At 33.5% G+C, this 24,707-nt stretch overlaps 1 protein-coding gene across 3 annotated transcripts in view; it reads right to left on the reverse strand.

Moving 5' to 3' along the window:
- Positions 1 to 15,353: 15,353 nt before the first annotated feature.
- Positions 15,354 to 24,707, reverse strand: part of GRIK2 (glutamate ionotropic receptor kainate type subunit 2) — a 677,382-nt gene continuing 668,028 nt past the window's right edge. For 2 of the 3 annotated variants that reach the window (XM_028494615.1, XM_028494616.2), the window contains 2 exons: positions 19,375 to 19,509; positions 15,354 to 17,035 (listed from right to left, as the gene is read on the reverse strand). In XM_028494615.1, coding sequence (XP_028350416.1) covers positions 19,390 to 19,509 — 120 coding nt within the window. In that variant the 3' untranslated portion in view covers positions 15,354 to 17,035; positions 19,375 to 19,389. Of the gene's footprint in view, positions 17,036 to 19,374; positions 19,510 to 21,007; positions 21,095 to 24,707 lie in introns of those variants that run through there. The other variant, XM_055087599.1, reaches the window with a different exon arrangement.

Raw genomic sequence — 24,707 nt, forward strand, 5'->3', positions numbered from 1 at the left:
GAGAGCATTGTGCTAGGTAAGTAAAACAAATACTTTTAATTTACCTAACTTTATAAATTGCAGATGAGAAAACTGAGGTTAAATAACTTGCACAAATTTATACAACGAAGTTGAATCCAAACTCATAATTATTCGAATCTGATGCCCACTATGTTGCCTTTCAAAGGATAACAAAGAAATGATTTTATGTACTGACTAAAATTCATTGAGTGTCAAAGCGAAGTTCTTAGACCCCCGTATTGGACTAATTTGGAGTACTTAAAAAATATAAGGCACGCCGATTGATTTAAATAATATTTCTTGTTGAGGCCAACTATTAAAATTATTCTCAACCACAGCCATATTCAACTGCTAATATACTGAAGCTCAAGATAAAGGCAATATTTATTTGTTCTTTAACAAAATATTAGAGAATTTTTCTCATACTTATCAAATGAAATATTTAAATGAAATATAAATTTCAATCATTGAGTTCTTTAGAAATGTAGAATTCAAAATGATTTATGGAGTTATCATATAAGCTCTGGGGTTTATATGTGGTCATTCATATTTACAAATTCATTCATATTTACAAATAAATCTCTGCTCAAACCCAGTTTCAATACATTGACATTCATATATTTTATTCATTTTATTTTCATAATTTGTTTACTCAGAAATATTGAATTTTAGAAATTCATTGCAATGGATTTCTAGGGATAGAACCTTATAACTGTATTTATTAAGTAAAAAACTCATTTTTTTTCTAATAATCTACTACGGGATCACTTATTTTTGAGATGCATAATAATAATATTCTTCACCAATTACTTACCAGATCAAAGTTAATTATTCTCAACTGTATATTTATGGCTCATAGAGAATTTGGACCATTTTGATAGAACTCAAAAAGTATTGGTCACATTATTGCATTTGATCTGGCATCTACAAATGGGAATGGTAAATATGAAGAGGGTTAAGAGACATTCCCGACAGATGAGGCTTAATTTTCTGCTTATACTTCTTTTAAATTATTTGTTAAATCATTTAAGTTTACTTGGCAGATCAGGTGAACTAAATCTAATGGCCGCTCCCTGATTTAATCACTCAATTAAGTTGAAGCAATCGAGAAATGCTGTGTAGGTAAGCATGACAAGAGCCATAGAAAAGCTTAAGAACTTGGAACTTATAAATAAAGACACCTTCTGGCATGGAAACTAGACTGGAACTAATAAAAAGATGTGAAAATTGTTTTACCTCAAAGGAGAAAAGAAGTGTAAGAGAAAGGAATCTAGTCAACATGAAGCATAGGAAATGGAAATTCCCAAAGTTATAATCTGTGTGCCTCCAGCCCTCTCCCAGGAGATGATGTGCCGTCCACTAGTAGGAGAAACCTTTCCCTTCTCAGGCAGGCACACAGGGTGAGGATCCCTGATGAAGTTTCAGCAAAAAATAACTTGATGCTCTAAGCTGCTCAAAGTCACAAAGCTCAATACCTATAATCTGAGTTTTGTATCACCAGCGAGTCCTGTATCACTTCTGAAAAAAATAATCGGCTTCCCGTGTAGGTTTTCTCAAAGGGTAGACAGTACCTGACAAACCAAGATACATTTCAGTTACACTTATAATTTTTCACTCAGGTTAAAACATAAGTATATTGTCATTTTGGGGTAATGCCAATCAGCACAATAAACATCCACATCTAGAAAAAGCATGGCTGCTGGAGGTGGTATGCTAGAGTGGAGAGCCAGATACAGAGCCTCAGCCTAGACAATGATAGTTCTAATACCAGAAGTTCTCTGCAGCTGACATTGGCAGAGGCAGTGAAAGAGATCCAATTTAGTTTTATTAGATCTGATAAAAGAAGACAATCAAAGCCAGGCAAATCAGATGCCTAAGCAAAACCTAAAGTGAAAAAATGTATAATTTTATACTAAAGTCAAATAAGATTCAATAAATAACTTGGGAGAAAAATTTTAACTAATGAGGACCTACTGTATAGCACAAGGAACTATTATCAATACTCTGTAATGGCCTATATGGGAAAAGAATCTAAAAAAAAAGTGGATATATGTATATGTATAACTGATTCACTTTGCTATAGAGCAGAAACTAACACAACATTTTATTTTTTGTTTTTTTAACATCTTTATTGGAGTATAATTGCTTTACAATGGTGTGTTAGTTTCTGCTGTATAACAAAGTGAATCAGCTATACATATACATACATCCCCATAACTCCTCCCTCTTGCGTCTCCCTCCCACCCTCCCTCTCCCACCCCTCTAGTAACACAACATTTTAAATCAACTTTACTCTAATAAAAATGTTTTAAAAAGCTAAAATAAAAATTTCCTTTCTTATTCTAAAGTTGCACTGTGCAGCAGTCACCACTAGCCACCTGTTACTGTTTACACATACGTTTAACATAATTAAAATTAAATAAAATTCAATTTTATCAATTGCAGATTTCAGTGCTCAATAACCAAATGTGGCTAGTGGCTACTGTACTGCATAGTGCAGATCTAGGGCATTTCGATCATTACAGAGAGCTCTATTGGACGATACTGCTCCAAATGATGGTCTCAAACATTTGTAGGATAGTATAGCAACTTGTATTTGCAAGGATATGTCACCCAGGTTTAAAGGTACAGCTTCTAAAAAGACAATTCTATGGAGATCAACAACTCTAATTCAGATGAAATAAAAGTCCGGACTTTCAAAACTTGTGACTAAATTTTGGACTGCGATGAAAACATCAAGGTCTTGTGGAAACACACAGTTGTCTTTTCTCACTGGTGTCTCTAAAATTTCAACAGATATGAGTGTATTTCTGTTAGTCCTTCATGGATTCATTCATTCATTCACTCATTCAAAAACTGTTGAGTATAAGAAACATTTGTTGGACACTATTGAAGAAGGTCAAAATACAAAGAACACAGAGATACAGACAGTTGCTATAAGAATCTCATTGCCGAAAAGTGGAGATACGCCATTAGTGCTATAATGGAAATAGTTCTAGCTGATTTCAAAAAGGTAATTCTGTCAGAAATTTTGAGAGTTATTTAAGGCAAGATGAAACTGGGGACAAGAAAATAAGTTAATGTACCAAGTCTGAAATAAGGCAATAGTAGAGGTAATGGAAAGAAGGTAAATTCAAAAATAGTCAAGAGGACAGTTGTCTACAAGTTCCTTAGAGATTGGGGCTAACTCTTAATATGTTAGTTCACGTATATTTAAATCACTAAATAATCACTTCTTGAATGAAAAGATACTCAGGAAGAGAAGTTAATACAATTTATAGTGGAAGTCAATATAATTGAGTATAGGGCTAATGGAGAATGAGGTGTGAAAAATAACTCTCACAAATCCGTTCCATCCTGTGTTCTCTTATCCTACTGTAAGACACAATTCTCCATGCTGTTGTCAAGCCAGAAACCTGGGAGTCATCTTTGATTCCTCCCTTACCTTTTCTCCACAAGCAATTATATCTTTTGACACTAATTTCTTACTTTCTCTCAAAGTTGTTCAAATTTTGTCATCCTTACAGGGATTACAACCATCAATTTCTTTTCATTGTTTTTTTTTTTTTAAAGACTCCAAATCTAGGTTCCTCCTCAAATGAATTCTCATCCTGCCATAGAGGATGGCATTCCTTTAGTGTCTTTCCTTCCTCCCCCTGATGTATTCACAACCTGAATGGTAACCTTTGGACCCTATTTAAGCTTTGACAGTTTTCTGAGAGAGGTGAACTCTTGTTCCTCTTTTCCATCTTTAAACTTATCCCTCTACTGGCAATGCTCCTCACACCACACCACATACTTTGCCACATAGGTTCCACCAGGCAGCTTATGCACAAACTCCTGAGGAGGCTTTCCCCATCCATCTTTCCCAGTCTTCCATCTGGATTAGGTGCATTCTCCACAGGTCATAAAATCCTTTTCACAAAGGATTTTGACCTGTTTATTGTAATATATTTGATTTAGGTTTTTCAGCATCTTGTAGAATGCTTAGCAGTGACTCTAATCAGGATGTGAAATACAGAGAGAGGAGATTTGGGGGAAATCTGTAGATGCCCAGTTGGTTACACAGAGGTGTCTGGCAATCAGAGAATTATTCTAGGCTTGCTATAAATGTCAGAGTCACTGAAATCTAGTTAGTAATATAAGCAATGGGGTTTAGTAAATATCCATGAAGAATATGTTGAGAAAGACAAGAAGAAAGGCAGAGTCTCTAGATGATTTCTTGATTTCCCTTTCAGTCCATAGTTCAATATTAAAAGCTAAATAAAAGACTCACTGGTAACCCATGCTTTCTCCCATCTTTCTTTCTGATCCTGTTACTAGCTTAAAATATTAATGACATTTTCATATTATATTTTCTTGATACTATTAATTATTATTTCTTTAATTTTCAACTTGACTCTCCTAACATTTCATTATAATCAGATCACCAGAACAGTCTTCTCTGTCACCCTCCATTCTTTGCCAATAGATTTTTGACTATTTATTAGTGCCTTGTTATTTTCTTGAGAGGCACTGTTCACTTTTTTTTCAACAAATATTTATTGGAAGTCTAATAAGCCTTGAAATTTTTCCACAGACACAAAAACAAATTATGTGAAAGAGAACAGGACATTGCCTCCCAGCTGCCTATTGAATAATCAAGAAGGATTTGTTCTACTAATAGGCATAAGAATTTTTTTCTTCCCTTCTTACTGGGAAAATCAGCAAAGTAAGTCTTTGTGTATGTGGATCCATGCATTTTCAACATTTTGTTTTAAGGTGACAGGCTCATGCACACCCCTAAGGGTTATTTGGGTGCTCTTCCTGGAAACACAATTGTCAAAATTTGAAAAACTCAAATTTGAACACACAACTTCTCTAGTCAAAAGCTTTTAGTATTTCTGAGTGCACTAAACATATAAAATTCTTTCTATGAGCATCAAAGCCTCTAATAAGGCAGTCTATGGTTAAATGCCAGTCTTACTCTCATGTCATTCTTTTCCTTGCTCACTGTGCTTTGGTTACACTAGTCTTTTATTTTCCCTGCCTCAGCGTTTTCACACATGCTATTCCTTTTTTTTAAACTAATTAATTTTATTTTTTTTTGTTTTTTAATTGATTGATTTTAATTTTTTAAATTTTATATTGAAGTATAGTTGATTTACAGTGTTGTGACACATGCACTTTCTTGAGTGATCCTTCCCTAGAACTTTCAGCTTCTCTCTCTTTCCGTATTCAATTCCAATTTTCACAGTTTAACCTAAAATTTAATTTACTCAGAGACAATCTCTATGTTCTGTACTCGCTATACTGGGTAATTGGTTTAATGTGTAACAATGTATTGATCTGTGTAATTATTTGTGCAATGTTTGCCTACCCATTATAACATAAGCTCTTTCAGAAAAATCCAGTCTCCTTGTTAACTGTTGAATCTTTAGTTAATGGTATAATATCTGGCTTACAAGAGTTTTTGAGGAAACGTTTGTGGAATTAACATGCTTCAAGTTATTTTCTTTAGAAGGAATTCAATCATAAATTATGATCTACAGACTCTCAACTAGCCTTAACAGAAATATTACTGACACATGTGACAAATAGGATTTATTTCAGAAAGGATTGAATAATTAATTAACGACACCACAAGCATGGCAATGTAGAAGCTAATCCCTAAAACATATCATTATGCACTTGAAACTATCATAAATGAATTATGTATATCAGTTCTGTGTCTGTTGCCACTATGATCACAAGAATTTTTTTAATTCTATTTTTAGACTTCCTTTACTGAAATTTAGCTAACCTTAAAACTAATTTGCTTAAATTTTTTCAGGCTATAAAATATAAATTAAAATTGTTTCTGAAAGAAAAATTTATATATCACAAATAATTGAACACCTACTATGTGAAAGACTCTATGCTAAGTCCTAGAAGACTTCAAAAAGAGATCTTAGATACATTTCTACTCGTAAGTTAGACCATGAAAAATAAGTAGAAACTTTTGTAGGGAGAGAATGAGATAAGAAACTTTCAGGTACAGCAAGCGTAGAAAATGAGAAAATTTATGGCAAAATTATTAATCAGTTATTGGGTATGTTTGGAATATAGAATTTTTGGGTGCAGCAAGGAAAATGAAGCTAAAAGACAGTTTAGAATCAGTTTATATGAGTTCAAAATGTCTCTAAATGGCATGTCAAAAAGCTACTATTTATATTGTAGGTAACAGAGAACACAATCAAAGACTATTTTGCTCTTTTCAGCAAACAAATGATTTATTAGGTCTATTTTGTAAAAAAATATAACACAACAAAAAAAACTCTATTGGGGGTGTGAGGAGTGGAAAAATACTGGCAACGGAAAAACTAGGTAGAAAGTACTTGCACTGGAACAGCAAAATGTAATAAGGATCCGGCCTCTGTGTGCCATGTATAAAGAATCCAAAATATCTGAGGGCATTTACTTGTTTACTTTTGTACCTCCTCCACAAAGTCTGTCCCAGGGACAGGCTATAGTTCGTATGCTATATCTTTGTAACTTGAAGATCATCAGTCTTTGAAATGTAAGTGGAGATCTAGACAAGTGCTGAGGGGAAAGGGAAATTTTTTTTTTTTTTTTTTTTTTTTTTTTTTTTTTTGCGGTACGCGGGCCTCTCACTGCTGTGGCCTCTCTCGCTGCGGAGCAGAGGCTCAGCGGCCATGGCTCACGGGCCCAGCCACTCCGCGGCATGTGGGATCTTCCCGGACCGGGGCACGAACCGGCGTCCCCTGCATCGGCAGGCGGACTCTCATCCACTGCGCCACCAGGGAAGCCCGAAAGGGAAATTTTTAAGTGGAGATTATTTAAGCAGCAATTTGGAAAGACTGAGGCAAATGAGTAATGCCAAATAGGTTGGAAACATTTCCTTTAAAGTCAGGAATAAACAAAGATGTCTACTGCTACCTATTATATTCAACATTGTATTAGAGGTCATAGCTCCATAAGACAAGAAAAAACTTAAAAACAAAAGAGGAAGACATTCATTATTTGCATATCATGTGGCTGTTTACATAGAAAATCCAAAACAACCTATAATCAAATATATAGAAATAAAAGGAGAATTTAGCAAGGTGATTGAATATAAGATATATTGAATATAAGATATATATATGTATACATGTATACATATATATGCATTTCTATGTACAAGTAGCATACAGTATAAAAACAGCATTTTTAAATAGACAACATTTACAATAGCTACAAAAACTATAAATTACCTAGGAACAAATAAAATAAATATGTGAGAACTATAAGCAAAAAATAGTAAAGGACATTAAAGAAGACAAAAAAGTGTCTATGAGTAGGAAATAAATTCTTTCCAAATTGATAAAAAGATTTGACTCATTATGATTAAAATTCCAACTGTGTGTGTGTGTGTGTGTGTGTGTGTGTGTGTGTGTGTGTGACTTGAATGGTTGATTTTGAAATTTAGGTGATATAACAAGATACTTCTGAAGACAAAGAATAAGAAATTATTAAATATAAAACCCAGAAACAGACCCATGCATATAGGAAAACTTAATATGTTCCAGATGTGGCATAGGAGATCACTGGGAGAAGATACCATTTAACAAATTGAGGGGGAAAATAGTTATACAGATGGGGGGAAATAATGTACACATTTGAATTTAACTAAAATTATAAAGTAAAACTTTGAAATTTTTAGAAAAACACATAGATGAATACCACTGTTATCACTAAAGAAAACGTTTCTTATACAGGGTACCAAAAGTGCTAACAAAAAAGTAATAGAATGATAACTTTGGCAACATTAAGATTAGCAACCTCTGTTTATCAAACAGCCTTTAAGGGAAGTGAAAAATACATAGGTAACACGTGGGGAAGAGACGTTTGCAGAAAATAATATCAAGTAACAGATTAGATAATATCACTAGTATATAGACTTCTAGAAATCATTAAGAAAAATAATTCAATAGAAACCTTGGTAAAAGACCTGAGTAGACATTTCAAGGAATGTGAAACACATGTAGCTAATACACATAAGGGAAGATAAAAATTGTACTAGTCAAGAGGGAAATGCAAATCAAGACCACAATGACATTTGACACGTTTGATAAGCAAAAATTTTTTTTAAAAATCTGACAAAATCCAAGAGTTTGAGAGGGAATGGATTATCAGTTTCTCTTACATATTAATGATGAAGATGCTGATTGGTACAGTGGCTTTGGCAGTGTTGTAGAGCAGAACATTGACATACCCTGAGGCTCAGAGTATGTATAAACAAGAAGAATTTTAACACATTAGTGCCAGGAGACATATACAAAAATATACATACTAGCATGATGTACAGCTTAAAAAGAAAAAAAAATTCTAATTCCCACTATCTGGACAACAAATAAATTACAGTAGGTGCAGTCAATAAATATTATACAGTAAAAAATGATGAACAAGAGCGCTCAGGAGAAAAACAAATCTTAGTAATATAAATTTCAGTTTAAAAAGGAAGTTTCAGAAGACATTCTGGAGTGTTACACTTGTTCTCTCTCTTTCTATCCATCTGTCCCCCAGGAAATGTACACTTCCACTGTGTATTGACTGAATAGTGCCTAAGAACACTGGAGTCATTCTGTCTGAGTTTGACGACTGCAATACTTTAAAAATTGATTTCAGTTCTCCTGTCAGTGGTTTCCTTGTCTGTAAAATGATAATAGTATTAGCCCTAGCCCATAGGGTTACTCAGAGAATTGGAGGAGGTAATTCATATAAAGTATTCATTATACATTATGGCACAAAAATTGTTAGCAATCTTTATACTGATTATTGAATTCCTCATGAAACTATGTGAATTTTTGTCTACTAAATATTTTGAACCTGTCTCTGTTGATCTTCACTGCTACCAATTGGGTTTAATCTAAACTAACATAGTATCTTACCCAGACTACTTACTGATATGACCTCTTCACTAATCTATAACCGCTCTGTTACCTATTTAAACCATGCTCCAAATTGAAGCCTGAGTGTTCTTTACAAAATGCAGATCTTATCCAACAATCTTGCTTCTGCTTAAGAGATTTAAATGGGTTTCATTGCTCTTTGGATAAAGATCAAATCTTTAAGGTCACTTGTATTACCTTGCCAAAGTCCGGCTCTGAGCTATATTTTAAATGCATCTCTATTACATATCCCCATGCCTTCTTTGTGCTCCATGAACACTGGCTGCCTATCAGTTCCTCAAGAACATGCCATGCTCCCTCATATCACACGACTCTTACAAGTACTTTGTCACAGGCTTGTGAAACTTTTTACTGAGTATCTGCTTCTCATCCTTTATATCTCAGTGCAATCATCACTTCCTCTGGTAAGTCTACCCCAATTTTCTAGTCTAAGTAAGGTTCTTTTGTTATAGGCTCTCATAAAACACCATACCTTTCCTTCCCATCACCTGTGTGAAAGAGAGTCAAGTGCATTTTTTGGTAAACTTTTGGACAAGAGCTAAATATTTGAGATTTGTCTATTTCACCCCATTTCAACAGGAATGTTCTCAGTGTTCCAAAGTCAATTGTGAGGTAACTGTTCACTTCTACTATGAAAGGAAAGCAAGAAACTTTTAAACAAAAAGAAAAACAAAGGAGCACTGATGGAATATTTTCTTGTACCTAGGTGAGGACAAAGGAAAAAAGAATCAACACAAATGGCAATAGTTTAGGTCAGAGGAAAACTTAGGTAAAGTTATGGTATCATATTTTGCATATAATGGGAAATCGCCACCCTGAGTAATAGGATGGCAGTAATGCTCTAACAGCAGAGTTGACATCTCAGTTTATGCTCTCCATACCTGGAAGAATCCTACCCTGTGCCACGGTTTGAAGCCAATAGATGTTACGTAGTCCTGGGAGGAACACACAAACCAATAATATGTTTCATTACACCAGTAAGTGTTTCTCTGTGCATCCTTTATAAATATAATCCAATTTTTCACATTTTCAACTATTAAACTGCACTACTTGAGATTAAGTGGGTGAAGTCTCATCATTCATCTGAATCTGAAAGAAAGGAGCACTTCTTGGTGACAGCACTTTTCAGTTTGTATTTATGCATTTAGCACATTTGATTAAATTCAGCCTCCTCTTCTAGACTTTAAATTATCACAACAAGCACCATGTCTCTTTTTGATCATATTGCACACCCAGGATCTAACACAAAACTTAGTTTATAATGTAGGTTCACTGGTTTTTAAATATAAACAAATGGGTGCATGCTTATTCTTGATAGCGGGGCACAGAGTAACAGGCCAATTCTAATCAAGGTGTCTGGGTTTTTAAAGAATGAGGAAGAATATTTTGGGAATCAAAGGAGTGGTTATATAAGACAGGTCTTTGTCTATAACTAAATGAAAGGTATTCTGAAAAGATATTGCCAACTGCTTCCTCTTTTATTGAATTTCAAGACAAATATTGTCATAAGGGAAAATCCAGGTTTCCATTAGGGAAAAATATAAGAAAAGTAAAGAAAAGCAGTAAGATATGAGAAAATCTGATAAAAAGAAATCGGTAGTGGTAGATGGCAAACAGGTGGTAAATGAACAAAATAGGGAGTGAACAGAACAAGGTAGGGTTTAGTGGGTTGGGGTGAGAGACCAGAAATACCGGGAGGCCAGATTTGCAATTTGTTCCCCCAAATTTTTCATACATTTTTTAGTAATAGAACACCTGATTTTTAGGGGACTTATATGGCTGCCCAAATTAAAGTCTACATTTCCTATTCTACCTTAGAGCTAAGTGTGGCCATATCATTATTTCTGACCAACATAATGTGCAACTTGTGGTATGTGTCCTTACAAGGAAGGAGCAAGACCCTTTTAATTTCTTTTTGTTCTTCCTCCTGGTGGAAATGTGATTATAGTGGCTGGAGCTATGGCATTATCCTAAACTATATGAAAACCTTAGATTAGGAGCTGAGATACAAGATACATGTTAAAAAATAATTTAAAATATTATAGAAGGAGCATGTGTGTAGTGTCTTTTATTTCCCCTTTTAACATGAATTTTGTCCAAGGTGAGGGGGATTTATGATTTTAGATTTTTCAGTGTATATATCAAATCCAATGATATTGGATTAGATATTAAACTCTACATATTGACCTTAAGGTTAACTGGGTTGGTAATTGAGAGTGTTATATTTTTGATGGTATAATATTATAGAAATCTCTAGTTGAAATGTAGGAAAACAGCTACTCTTCTTTGTAAAGAGGCAGGGATATATTTGTTTAATTTTTTTTTAAATTACACTCATAATAAATGTGAAGGCAAGGTACAGTGTAAGGCAGTACATTAAAGAGGATTCTTAAAATCTTACAGTTCATCGTGGTTCACTAAGAAAGTGTTCCTTATATACATTATAACACATACTTCTTGAGCTTTACAAAATGAAGTTGGAATGTTTTGAATTAGACCTAAGCCCTTAGGGTATAAATTACATTGGATTCCAAATTTAGCATTATTTGACAGGCACTGAAATCTTCCCCACTTCAAAAATATTCTTGGGCTCCATTTTGTGAAATTCATTTTTATTGTGAAAGTATCCCCTTTACATACTGAGTTAGAAAAAATATTTGGTAAGAAGAAGTCATTGACAATATTACATTCTTTACAATTATAAAAGCAAGGTCTGTTCTATCTCCATTCTATTAGAACCAGAGTAGTTCTAGTTTTTATTTGCCTCCTATCCTGGATTTCTGCATAATATTTTCTTTAAAGACAGGGTTCTTGTTCCAGATAAGAGTGAAGGATTGAATGCATGCATCAAATTTTGCTCCCTACTCAACCATAAAATTTATAGTAGAGAGGTGTTTTGTTGTTGTTGTTGTTGTTTTAAATGTATAAAACTCCAAGAATAAGAACAAGAGAGGTGAAAATTTCAACAAAATTTTTGGAAGGAGAAAGCATATGAACAAATGATAGTTAACCAAGCAGACTGGAAAAAATAGAATTCCAAGTGGTCAGTGTGAAAAGCTGAGAACCAATCAGATTATATCACAGAATCCTCCAAGGCACAGGACCCAGCTGTGCAATATGCCTTAATAACCAATAGTGTAGGAGAAAGAACACAACAAGGAGGTGTGAAAAGTTGAGAACCAATCAAATTATATCACAGAATCTTCCAAGGCACAAGACCCAGCTGTGCAATATGCCTTAATAACTAATAGTGTAGGAGAAAGAATACAGCAAAGAGGACCTATTGAATGTAGTTTGAAAACAGTGGGTCCCTGTATTCTCCTCCCTTTTCTCACCCCTCCGAGGCTGTTCTTCACCCCTCATCAAAGTGATAAGGAATTATTCTCAAAAGAGAAAAAAATGAAGGACTCCAGACTAGAAGATGCCAGGTCCAGTTGAAAGCCTGACTGCTAAATTTAAAACAGGGTGATTAAGTGACCTTAGTCATTCTGAATGCAGAATGCAGAGATCTCAAGAGCTCTTAACCTATGATTGGCAGAACATTGGCAGTCAGGGCCTTAATCTCCAGGCAGAAAATTAAAAGATACTCTTCTGGGGAATCAAAGGAAAGATCCAAAGATAGGGACATTTTGAAGGATTCATCAACAAATAGTCCCTCTAGACTAATCTATGGTAAAGCTCTAATTAGGTAAATATTCTCCCCTACCATGCTGTGCACATAGAGCTTCCAAATCAGATTTTAGTCCCCTTTTCTTAATCATTAACAGGTTGCTCAGAATTAACAAGTATCTGAAGAAAACCTCTAATATGGAAGATAGAAATCCAAACAAGCACATAGGAAAATACAGCTGGGAGAAAACTGAGGTCTTTTCAGGGAGAAAGAAATGTCCTAAGATTACTATTAATGTCTTCAGAGATATAAGAGAAATTATTACATTCATAAAACAAGAACTCATAGAAATTAAAATAATTTGGCAGAAATGAAAAACTCAGTACAATATTTGGAATATAAAGATGACAGAAATGAGAAATAGGAAAGCAAAGGTAATAAATGTAGACTCAGCAGTTTGGTAGCTCCAGTATCTCAGGATGCTGGGGACAAGCAGAAGATCAAACAAACCTAAGAGAGAATTTAAAAAAAAAAAATTCACATACCAAGAATTGGAGATCTGAATGGCTTCACGTTTGTACAGCGTGAATTAGAAGTAAGAAAACAATGAAAAAATGCTTTCAAATGTATCTAAGAAAATTATTTTCAATTTAGAATTCTACACCCAGCAAAACTAATAATTATTTATGAGAGTAGAATAAAAGCATTTTTACACATGAAATATCTCAAAAAGTTGACCTCTTCGGTAATCCTTCTTTAGAAGTCACCAAAATTAGAGATAAACCTAGAAAAGGGAGAACATCCGTTAAAGGCAACAGGGGATCCTGCATGGTAGAGAGACTAAGGGGATCCTCAAATGGCAAGAATCTCACAATAATGATTGCGCTGCAGACACAAAGGGCCACTCTCGTGGACTCAAATTACAGATACACTCAGGACGGTCATGACCAAATTCTCACTGCCATTTACCATCTTTTAAACTGAGGACAAAATTCCTAGGTGAGCCTGGCCCATATAATTTTTTTCCTGCTCTGTTTCCTGAAACAGCTGGGCACTCTCTTCTTTCTATTAAAGTATTCTGCTTAAATTTACACCTCAGAGTTGGGAGGTGAGTGACAGTAAGCCTAGTTTCAGAATATATAGAACAGCCCACTCCCAGTGACACACAATTCTTGGTGCACACTACAGCCAGATGCGATGATTCTCTTGTACATATGCAGTGTATATGATTTGATATATGCAAATTTCATAATAAACAAACATTAAAAAGCATTGTGCTAAAATACTTTAAAATCATTAGTGTTTAGTACATATACTCATTCAGTAATAACAAGGAACTTATTCTTTAAAATATGTAACTGAATTGCAAAATATTTGAAAGATTTTAATATCCTTATCCATTTTACATATTTGTAAAATAGAGTCTATCCCCTTGGTGCTCCCATAATGGTTAGGGTTATTCTTGTAAATGTGTGGATATATATCCTTGGTATTCTCATAGTTGTTAGAGTTACTTAGCTGTGAAATACAATGAATATAAATCCTTGATGCTTTCATCTGGTTAGGGTTATTTAAATGTGGCATGTGTAAATATTCCCCCTCAGTGTTCCATACTGGCTAGAGTTATTTATTTGTGGTATATGTGTCTCCACTGATTACCTGGAGTCATCAGGTTACATTGTCGACTAGAACAGGCATTCTCTTCCTCTTCTTTTTATAATTTGAGTGTTAGATACTGGAGAATAATCTTACTCCAATATATTGCCTTTCCAGAGAGAGGAGACATTCTTTTACTGGTTGAAATTATTTTGAAAGTAATCAAGATTTTATTAAAATTAAGAATAGTACTTCATATACACATAAGCACCCAATGAGTAGGGCAGTATCTGTTTTGGCAATAATGCAGGAACCTTTTAGGAAATAGATAAAAGTTAAATATTACACATCATTTATATGTTCTAAACTACCTTTGGAGTTAAAATACAGCAGGTTTTTTAATACTTTTTGAAATTTGTTAACTTAATACTTAAATAAAATTATTATCAAATCATACCAAAGATCTAAATAGTCATTTCCTGACTATTTAAAAATAATTAAAGTTGTCATTTTCTGCCTATTATTAAGGTTGTTTAATATAATGAAGAACTGAATTTAGGAGTTCTTTAAAATCTGATTAGAATCTCATTGAGTAAAAGCTTAATATTGACCAAAATCTAAACATTTTTATAAGCTATGTTATTTGAGGTTATTTACCACTAAAAAAAAAAAAAAAATGCTGAGATTTGTAACAGTGACTTATATAACTCCCTAAAGTTAAATTTTGGGACTGAATGAAGTTTTTTGTGTTTTTTTTTTTAACTTATTGTTGATATTGAGCCTATCTTTTCCTCTCCCTTCATTGAATTATCAATGCACAATGAATTCTTAAATTGGACATCAGTTGAACTTCAAATATAATATCAGCAATCACTATACAGTCTTACACAACCCTATTGACATAGTCAATATCTACTCACAGAAGAGGTAAGACCATGACTATAGCCTCTAGAACTGCTAGTTTTCTCATTTGAACTGCCCTAAGCCTGAAGATTACATTTTATATCCCAGTCCAGCTTTTCTTACATCTGAATAGCTCATGGCCTGAGCTTTTTTCTTCTTTTCTCCAGTTAGTTGGGATGTGGCCATCCTTGATGACCTGGAAGGATTCAGGAAGTATACTTCCCTTCATGCAAGGAGCATATTGTGTATTCCTTTACCCATACAAGAGAAAAATGAAAGTCAAAGATGAAAGTAAAATGGACATAATTTTAATGATTTTTTTAAATTTTGTGCATTGGATTCAAACAGCAAACTGTGTGCACTCAGCTGTTATCACAATGTTGTCAAGAGTTCTGTGTCTTTTACCATTTTACACACAATTGTTCGTTACAGTATGTTATCAGCCTCGTGGAAACCAGGGGTGTGGCATGGTAAGCAGTGGTGGTAGTGCACCTAGCTTTTATATTATCTAACTTGAAAATATTTCTCTTCTATGATTCCTTTTTTTCTTGATAAAAATAGTTTTCACCAAACGTTGGTGGTGCACACGCACTACCATTCATGCTTGACATCACACCCCTGACAGGAGCGCATGTTCTTATTTTGTTGATAAAAAGTATTACAAAAATTTCCATACAAAAACTATTTTCATAGAAATCTTGCATTTCCACAAATAAACCTGAACATTTTTTTGAAAAAAACTGCTCAAGAATTTTGTTCATTTAACATTGTGACTGTATTGATAAATGCAGTCCACGTCAAAGTTCACCACACTTTTCTTTAGATGACCAGTCCCCTTTATCCTTTCACTGAGATCTGCCCAGGCTCCATCAAGTTCATTTATAGCAGGAAGGAGGGTTTGGATTAACATATCTGAATGTTAGAATGAAAGTTTCAGTCTTCCACAGAACTATCAACACTCAGCCCTTTTTTACAACTTAAGACAAAGATTGCAAAACATCATCCTTTTTGATTCAGAATCTCTGAACCAACTGTTGCTTTTTTTCTTGGTGTGGGAGTGGGGAAAGGGTGTCTGGGGAATAGGTAGGGATTTGATAGAGTTACATGTTAAATCTCCTGCCATGGTGAATATAAGAGAAAACGTTATTTCCTTGGTAATTGACATTTCTATCTCAATCAGTGACACAGACTGTCGAAAAAACAAAAAGAAGGAAAGAAAAAGAAAAACACTGATGAAGATCTGCTTCATATTCCGCTTGCCATGAAAGTCAGATTTGTTTTGCATTACATTTTTATCACATCTTATAAACACGTATTGTCAATTCAGATGATCATTATACTGAGTAGTTGGGGGCTAGTAACATCACTACCCTCTTATGTGGATGTTCAGAAGACTGTATTGTTTCTTGCAACACTACAGTTTTTGCTGATTCCAAGTATTTTTGTTCTTAATGATTTTTTTACCTCGTTACCCTTGGGGCAATTATGCTCCATCTCCTGGCAACAGTTGGGCCTCAAAAGGAACCTGTAATTTCTTACTGAACTGCATTTGAAACCAGCCACAAATGCATATGTAACATTCACTCAGAAGAAGGGAGGAACCCATGATAAACAGTTTAACCCCGTGTAACTTGGTTCTCCATGATGCCTGTAACTCAAGTCTGATCATTCAACTGCTTAGATCACAGAGTCTCTAGTTCATAGACACAGCGGCATGAGGTAACTCATTTTATTTTGCACAGGTTGCATATTTCCACAGGAAACATTCTCGCTAAATTGTTTGGAAAAACAGACGACAGTTTGTGCTTGGGTGTTTGGCCTCCCAGCTTTATGCCATGGTTTCTTTACCTGGCAACCTTCTGTCGTTAAATGTGTGCATGTTGATAACTTCTTCTGTTTTCACAATAACTGGGGCCTGTGGCTTGTGTTTTAACCGACGCTGGCACTTCAGGGACATCCTCAATTCCTCTACCATGGCACTACAGAAGGACCTCTACAGAATAACACAGAAAACGAAATATTACAAAACAGGTCAATGGCAACGGTCCTGAAACAATATTAAAATCGTTCTCAAAGACTTGTCAACATAGCAGCCTTGAAGTTTTGAAAAACTCCATTATGAAAATTATAACAAATTATTACAATTTTAACATACAAATCATGATAATTAAAATATTTTATCAAAGTGGACAAGTTTAAAGAAAATCTCCACCTGATAGTGAAGTGAACTGCCAACTAGGAATGCATACATTACATATATGTTGAATAAGATTTTCAGATATAAAATTAACATTATAAGATATAAATCGACCTTAAAATTTAAATATAAACACATATACACAAATCGGTTACCAGAAATCCATTTTTGCTATTTTAAAAAATTAGAAAAAAATGAACTGGTTTTTAGATCACAACATGAGATATGAAAATTTTCTTTAAACGTGGATTCTTCATCGTGCATTTCATAACAGAACAAAAATAGTACTCACACATTTAGACATAAAATATGGAAAATAATTTCTGCTATTCATTGTATCGTTTTGTGATTCTGCCTGTAAAACTATCGATGATGATTACAAACACGTATGAGCTAACCATGAAATGACATTGTATCACATTAAAAATCCATGCACACATATTAACCTCTTTGTCACCATCAGCTTGATAACTGAGAGCTGATAAATAATTTATTCCATGAAGAAAAAAATGCCCCTATACATAATTTTTTTCTAAATTATTGTTTTATTGGCAATAGATTTGCCAGAAATTCTGTATATCTGGGGCTCATTATTACACACTCCTCAAATTCCCATTACAGGGTGAAAACGTGAAACAAAAATTTGTTAGTCTCCCTCCCCAGCTAATTGAGATACGTGTGTTAGGTACATATAAATCAGATTCATGAACCAGTTTCACATTGTTGTTGACATTCAGATGGTCTAAGACAGGCTCTTTCTGTGCGAGAACTAAAAATGTGGACAACAACTAAAAATGTGGACAAGTATGAAAAATTTACAAAATTCCAAAAAGTGATATGAAAACATAATGAAATAAACCTAATTAAATATACATGTGAAGACTTATTTTTTTGCTTTTGGTATTGCTTCTTTGTTGTTTATCAGCTTAGGCTAATTCTAAAATAATACAGGATAAAAATATTTAATATCATATACGTGCCTTATATTAAAAAAAAATACTTTGTATACATCACCTCTGTGACACAAACTAATACTGAATTAAGGTGGGCATCTGTACAACAGAGAAAACGGATTCAGAGAAAGGATAAGTCACTTTCTGCAGCTCACACCTACACCTCCAGCAAGATATTCTGATACCAAATTTTGTGATTTTTGACCCTGCCCTAATAACTTCTTGTACATTCCTGGCTATATTCTCATTTTTCTTTTATGGATTCCTGAACAGTTTCCTTAGTGATCTTCCCAACTCTATGTCTAGGCCATTCTCAAAAAGCTCACAATTATCAGATAATCTACTGTTTTAAACACCGGTTATTAATAGTATTTTTTTGTCCAAGAAACAGGTGAAATCCAATTCTCCTCTTTTTTCCATCATGACCTCTCTGAGTCAGCTCTACCTCATCTCTCCCCCCAACCTTTTCCTTTTTTCTCTACACACACCCTTCTCTTTGGACCTCCAAGTTTTTTCTACTTTCCTTCTCCTTGCTCTGTTAACCAGCAGAGTTCCTTCATCTTTCACATCAATCCAACTTTATCCCTTACCTCCAGACATGACTCAAACTTTAACTTATTCAGGAATCACTTTCCAATTGACCAGCCTCATTATTTTCACTCAATTCAGTATTTTTCACTCATTATCATGTTTCTCTGTCTGGCCTCTAGGTGTATGCAACCCTCTCACTGAATTGTAAAGAGCAGAGATTAAGTGCTCATGGCACTGACTTGTACACACATGTTCTTTAAATGTTGACTGAATTAACAATAGCCATACATGACCCTAACATTTTAATTATTTTTTAACGTTTCTAATTCAATTGCTTAAAAAAAGCTTTAAAAAGTTTTTTTTCAGAAGCTTAGTAAAATGCGTTGTGTACAAGTGATCTAATTAATCAGATAAAACTTTGTTTAATAACATTAAATTAGTAAAAATATTAATTTATTAGTACTTGTAATGGGAGATGATTATGTGCTACACATGAATTCCCTATTAACTATGGAGTTATTTCTATGCATTATTTATTATGTGTTAAATAATACAGTTCCAAAATTCATGAATTCTATTTCTATTAAAGGATCTATATGACACCTGACAGCCAGTATAGGGACACAGTGTTTCTTGTTGCTTAATACCTACTATTAGATGTACTTATTAAGAACATGATGATAATGATGATGAAGATGGTGATGATGACAACACTGTAGAAATGGAAAAATCTGACTCCAAAAGAGGGATGAATACATAGTCTTGAGGTAACTTAGTCTTGGTTCTCTGTTGAAACATTTAACAGAAGAATTGATTAGATAATGTAACAAGGTCAGAACTTGATGCCATCGACACTTTAAAATGTTATAGGATGTGGCTAATGCTGAATTGTTTGAAATAAGCCTTCATTTAAAACAAATAAATAATTTATAACACTGTCTTTGGCAAGCTGAATTTTTACACATTTTGATCATACTAATTCAAAAAAGTGATAGAATAGAAATATTGTTTTGTCCATAGTAAGACAGTGATCTAAACAACTGATTTTCTTAGAAAAAAAAATCTTATAAATATACATACCCATTCAGCTATGAAATGACTCAATTTTATTTCTAGTAAGTTAAAAAGTAAACTGTATTAATATCCTATACTTTTCAGACTACAAATAAAGACATTTAAACTCTTTTAAGCAATTTTATGTAATATAAATTTTATAATGCTGATTAACATAAACATAGGTAAAATCCCTACCCCAAAGATCACAATACTTTTATCTTTTATAATTTAAAGTTATCTTAAGTAAATTATATTTACAAATTTAGAAGCTATGAAAATTATAAATATGTAACCCCACCATTACTATTTTAGGCTTTCTCTATTTTACGAAGCCATTAGAAAGTGAAAATTTTAATCAAGAATCCTTTAAGCAATCAGTAGCCTTGATTATATAATGTCATTTATCACTTTTGTTAATTTTTTCTCTGAATAAGCTGAATTTTGCCAGTTCTTTTTTGATCTATCAATGTAAGTTTACCTAAAAAATAGTTTTGTCTTAGGTTCTAATAAAGTCACCATAAGACAACAGGTTCTTTTCTCACTTGTATAATATTTCTAATCCTTCACAAAACTATGAAAACCTTTAGATTTGAGCAAGAGTTTGGAATCAACGTGACAAATTTTAAAAATTAATGATACATAAAGTACAGTTCACTTGTGGCATTAGGGCAAATACATATTCTTTTCTCTTTTTAAAGCTTTAGAATGTAAATTCCATATCTTGATCTATGTAAGAATCTAAAGTTGAAACTGTAGAGATGATTGTGAAATATAGTTGTTTCCCTGTGTTGTATGTTGTCAAAAAATTACTACGTCTGATTTTTAAAGTTCTAACTTGTCATTGGATAGAGACAAATTATCTTTCCTACTTCATATAATGATCAGAATTTTTAAAACATCTTTTTTACTGAACTATGAAATAAGGTTTTGAAAAACCCAAGTGCGCTTGACAGGAAATTTCCTGGGTTATAATGAAGAAGAAAGAAGATGAGGAGGAGGGAGAAGGGGGAAGAAGAAAAGAATAAAAGAGAGAGAGGGAGAGAGAGGAAGGAAGGAAGGGAGGGAGGGAGAGAAAGAAAGCTACCATGCTTTTCAAATTACTTCTTAGAGATAGAAACAAACGAACTGTGTCATTAAATAGTTTCTTAGGGTGAAAACAACAACAAAAATGTTTCTGCACAATATAACAGACTACAAAAAGAAAAAAGAAAGGTGCAAAGATACTAACCATTATTAAAAACCTCTTTTAGTAAGTTTCAAAAGTTTACTAAACAGTGTCTGGATGGTAGGGTGGCACTAACCAAATAGAAGATTCCTGAAAATGAAAATTTAAATCTTTGAGCTGTTAGCATGTATAATTGCATTTAAATTATTAAACTCATTATAAAATTCACTATATTAAATGAGGCAACCTGTATTTACACATCTCTAATTGAAACAATGAAGGTCTGGAAACCTTAAAAGTATGAATTTGGCTATATATACATTGCCTTTTAAACAAGCTATTTTCTTTTTTAATTTGAAGTATAAGACAACACATAAATAGTCTGCAGATAAATGTTCTCAAGAATATCATTCTTGGTGTAATTGAATAATTTATTCTTAATAGCTTAACTTTCTAATTTATAGATATGTTTATATGATAACATGATGTGACAGCACTTTGAGAAGTACATAAATTTTTTTAATATTAGAAATCTAGTTGTAAACTTGCTCCACATTGAACACTGATATATTTAAATTTCATTTTTAAGTTAAAACCTTTATATTTAGCAATGTCTCTTTTTAAAAAAACAGCCACTGATGAAAAATAACCAGTTTAATTTTTTTAACTTTGAAGCTCATCACTTTCATGTTGAATATATAGTCATTTATCAATTGAAAGAGAAATAATCATAAATATTGCATGCTACTATCAGGTCTCTATTTAGTATATATTTTTTAAGGAGGAAACTATTTTATACATCTTGCTGTCCTATTCTTTGATGGCATAAAATTAACTAAATGATATTCCAATATTCATTCAGAATAATTTCCAACCATTTTTGCATACAGTTTCTATTTGAAGCCCTATTAAAACATCTTTAAGTTGCTTCTAACAGATTTTGTGGTGCAATGTCCTAATATGTACTAGTGTATATCAACCAGTTTTGTTTTGTTTGTCATTTAAATTATTTAACTGATTACGGATACCTCGTTCATTCTCAGACATTTTCTAATTAATTTCTGATGCTGTAGGCCATTTGACCAAGAATTCCAGATCACATGTAGTAGAGACAAGTCCAAACAGTCACTGTAATTAATCCCTGCAGAAAATTATTCCACATTAGATAATAATTAAATTAAATAACTAAAAGGAAATAAGTATATTGGATGTAATATGCAATATTTTATATAAATGTTGGTGCATTGAATGAGGAAGATAAATGTCATTTAACATGGCCCATTCCTTTTGATTTGTACTCTTTAATTGGCAGTCTTTTAAAAATATCAAATAGCTAATGCTATACATCAGAAGTATGAATTTACCTAAGGCTATAGGAATGTAACAGTGAAGAAATGAGAGATGAAAATGACTAGTTAAGACACTCATGTCAAAAATATATTTATATAGCAACTTTGATCTTGACATTCAGTTTTAGAGCAGCTCTCTTTTAAAAAAATTATATTATTTAGATAAGCTGTGCAGTCAGACAGGTATGCATACAACTGGTAACTGAGCTAAAAGAGGAACACTATTCTCTTGACTTCCATTCTGTAAGTGTGTTATTATATTAGCCTGCCTCATTAACAGTGATTTGAATTTCAGCTGAGCCTTCTACCTGGACTCTGCTCTTAATAAATGGTAATTTTTTGAACACTAAATAATAAATCAGACAGAAAAAAAAATTATGGGGCTAAATTATTTTTTCTCAATAGATAAAATGACAAAGCATCCTACTCTTTAGCCTGGGTTATTTTACAATGATAAACATAACCAAAGATTAAAATATTCTCAGAAACCTTAACTCTTACAGAAACAGTTACTGAATATCGTTATACTGCATTTTGCAAATACAATGAGACAGAGAAAAACGGGGCATCATTACACATTTTCACACTTTCCCTACTTGAGCCAGAAATATCAATATATAAGGTCTGACAAGCTTCAACACCACTTTAGTTGATACAGCTGTGAAATCAATTTTAAGAAAAAGCAGTGTTAATCATCATATTCTTGCTAGCAGTCATAATAATAACAATTTTTCAACAAAGTTTATAACATCCAAATAACTAATGCTTAATTCCAGGAGAGCTCTCTTTCCTTTAAGGTAAAGCAGTTAAAATGTAACAGCTTTAGAAATAAAAATAATAATTATATTATAACAACAGCTGCTTATTATATGCCAGACACATGCAAAAAACTATGTATATAAACTATATTAATTTCAAAAACATTTTCATTTATGGTGTATTTGTAACCCATTCATTTATTTATTTAAAAAGATTTATAGAAAAAGTTAAGTAATTTTATCCAAGGTTGAACATACATGAAGAATGATCCCAAGTCTTTTTTATTTCAAAACTCATGCTTAATGTCCAGGAAAATGAAATGACTATACAGGGCTCATGATCAAAGCCCATGATCTGTCTATCTAATTCAAACTCCTACTGCACACATTTTGTCAACACAACATCAGAGAGAAAAACTGTCAAGAAAAATAGTTAAATATTCTACCTCCACTTTGTATAGTGTGGTATAGTGTAAATAGAGTTAGTCTAGGCATCTTTGACCTTGGGAAACACACTTGACCTTTGAGATACTTATCCTCATCTGCACAATATGGATAATAATCTTTGCATAGTTCTCAGAGTAACTTTGTACTCAAATGATATATTACACTTTAAAAATTCTAAAGCCAGTTATGAAAATCAGCTACAATCTTATTTTAAAACATTATTTATGGGCATAAAAAGAGGATGAGTTATCATAAATGAATGACTTAAAAATTCTTTTGCTGATTTGCAACTACTTGCAACTATTTAGTGAGTAAAATGAAGATTAGCATCTCATTTTGAAGTATGATTTTATATTTATATGTAAAATCATTTTTAAGACCCATCCAGTTATTCCCTATGTAGGTTATTAGTGGAAATCGAGAGATAATCTGCTCTCAGAGAAAGGCAGTAACATAAAAACGATACAAAATGCACTATTTGTCCAAAGTTTATTTGCAACTTTTAACTTCTAAATATCAGCATGCTTCATAGCTAAATTTTATTATATTAAAATTGTGCTCAGCATGTACCAAAATGTTCATTGCAGCTCTATTTACAATAGCCAGGACATGGAAGCAACCTAAGTGTCCATCAACAGATGAATGGATAAAGAAGATGTGGCACATATATACAATGGAATATTACTCAGCCATAAAAAGAAATGAAACTGAGTTATTTGTAATGAGGGGAATGGACTTGAGGATATGGGGAGGGGGAGAGGTGGGCTGTGACTGAGTGAGAGAGTGGCATGGACATATATACACTACCAAGCATAAAGTGGATGGCTGGTGGGAGGCAGCCGCGTGGCACAGGGAAATCAGCTCGGTGCTTTGTGACCACCTGGAGGGGTGGGCTGGGGGGGGGGGAGGGGGCGAGACGCGGGAGGGAGGAGATGTGGGAGCATATGTGTATGTATGGCTGATTCACTTTGTTGTAGAGCAGAGGCTAGCACACCGTTGTAAGGCAATTATACTCCAATAAAGATGTTAAAAAAAAAATGTACTCAGAACTTTAACTTCTGAACAGCTAAATGCAGTTAAAATTCCATACATTACGGGGCTTCCCTGGTGGCGCAGTGGTTGCGCAGTGGTTGCGCGTCCGCCTGCCGATGCAGGAGACACGGGTTCGCGCCCTGGTCTGGGAGGATCCCACATGCCGCGGAGTGGCTG

This window comes from Physeter macrocephalus, chromosome 10, assembly GCF_002837175.3.
Source record: "Physeter macrocephalus isolate SW-GA chromosome 10, ASM283717v5, whole genome shotgun sequence".
Taxonomy (NCBI): Eukaryota; Metazoa; Chordata; class Mammalia; order Artiodactyla; family Physeteridae; genus Physeter; species Physeter macrocephalus.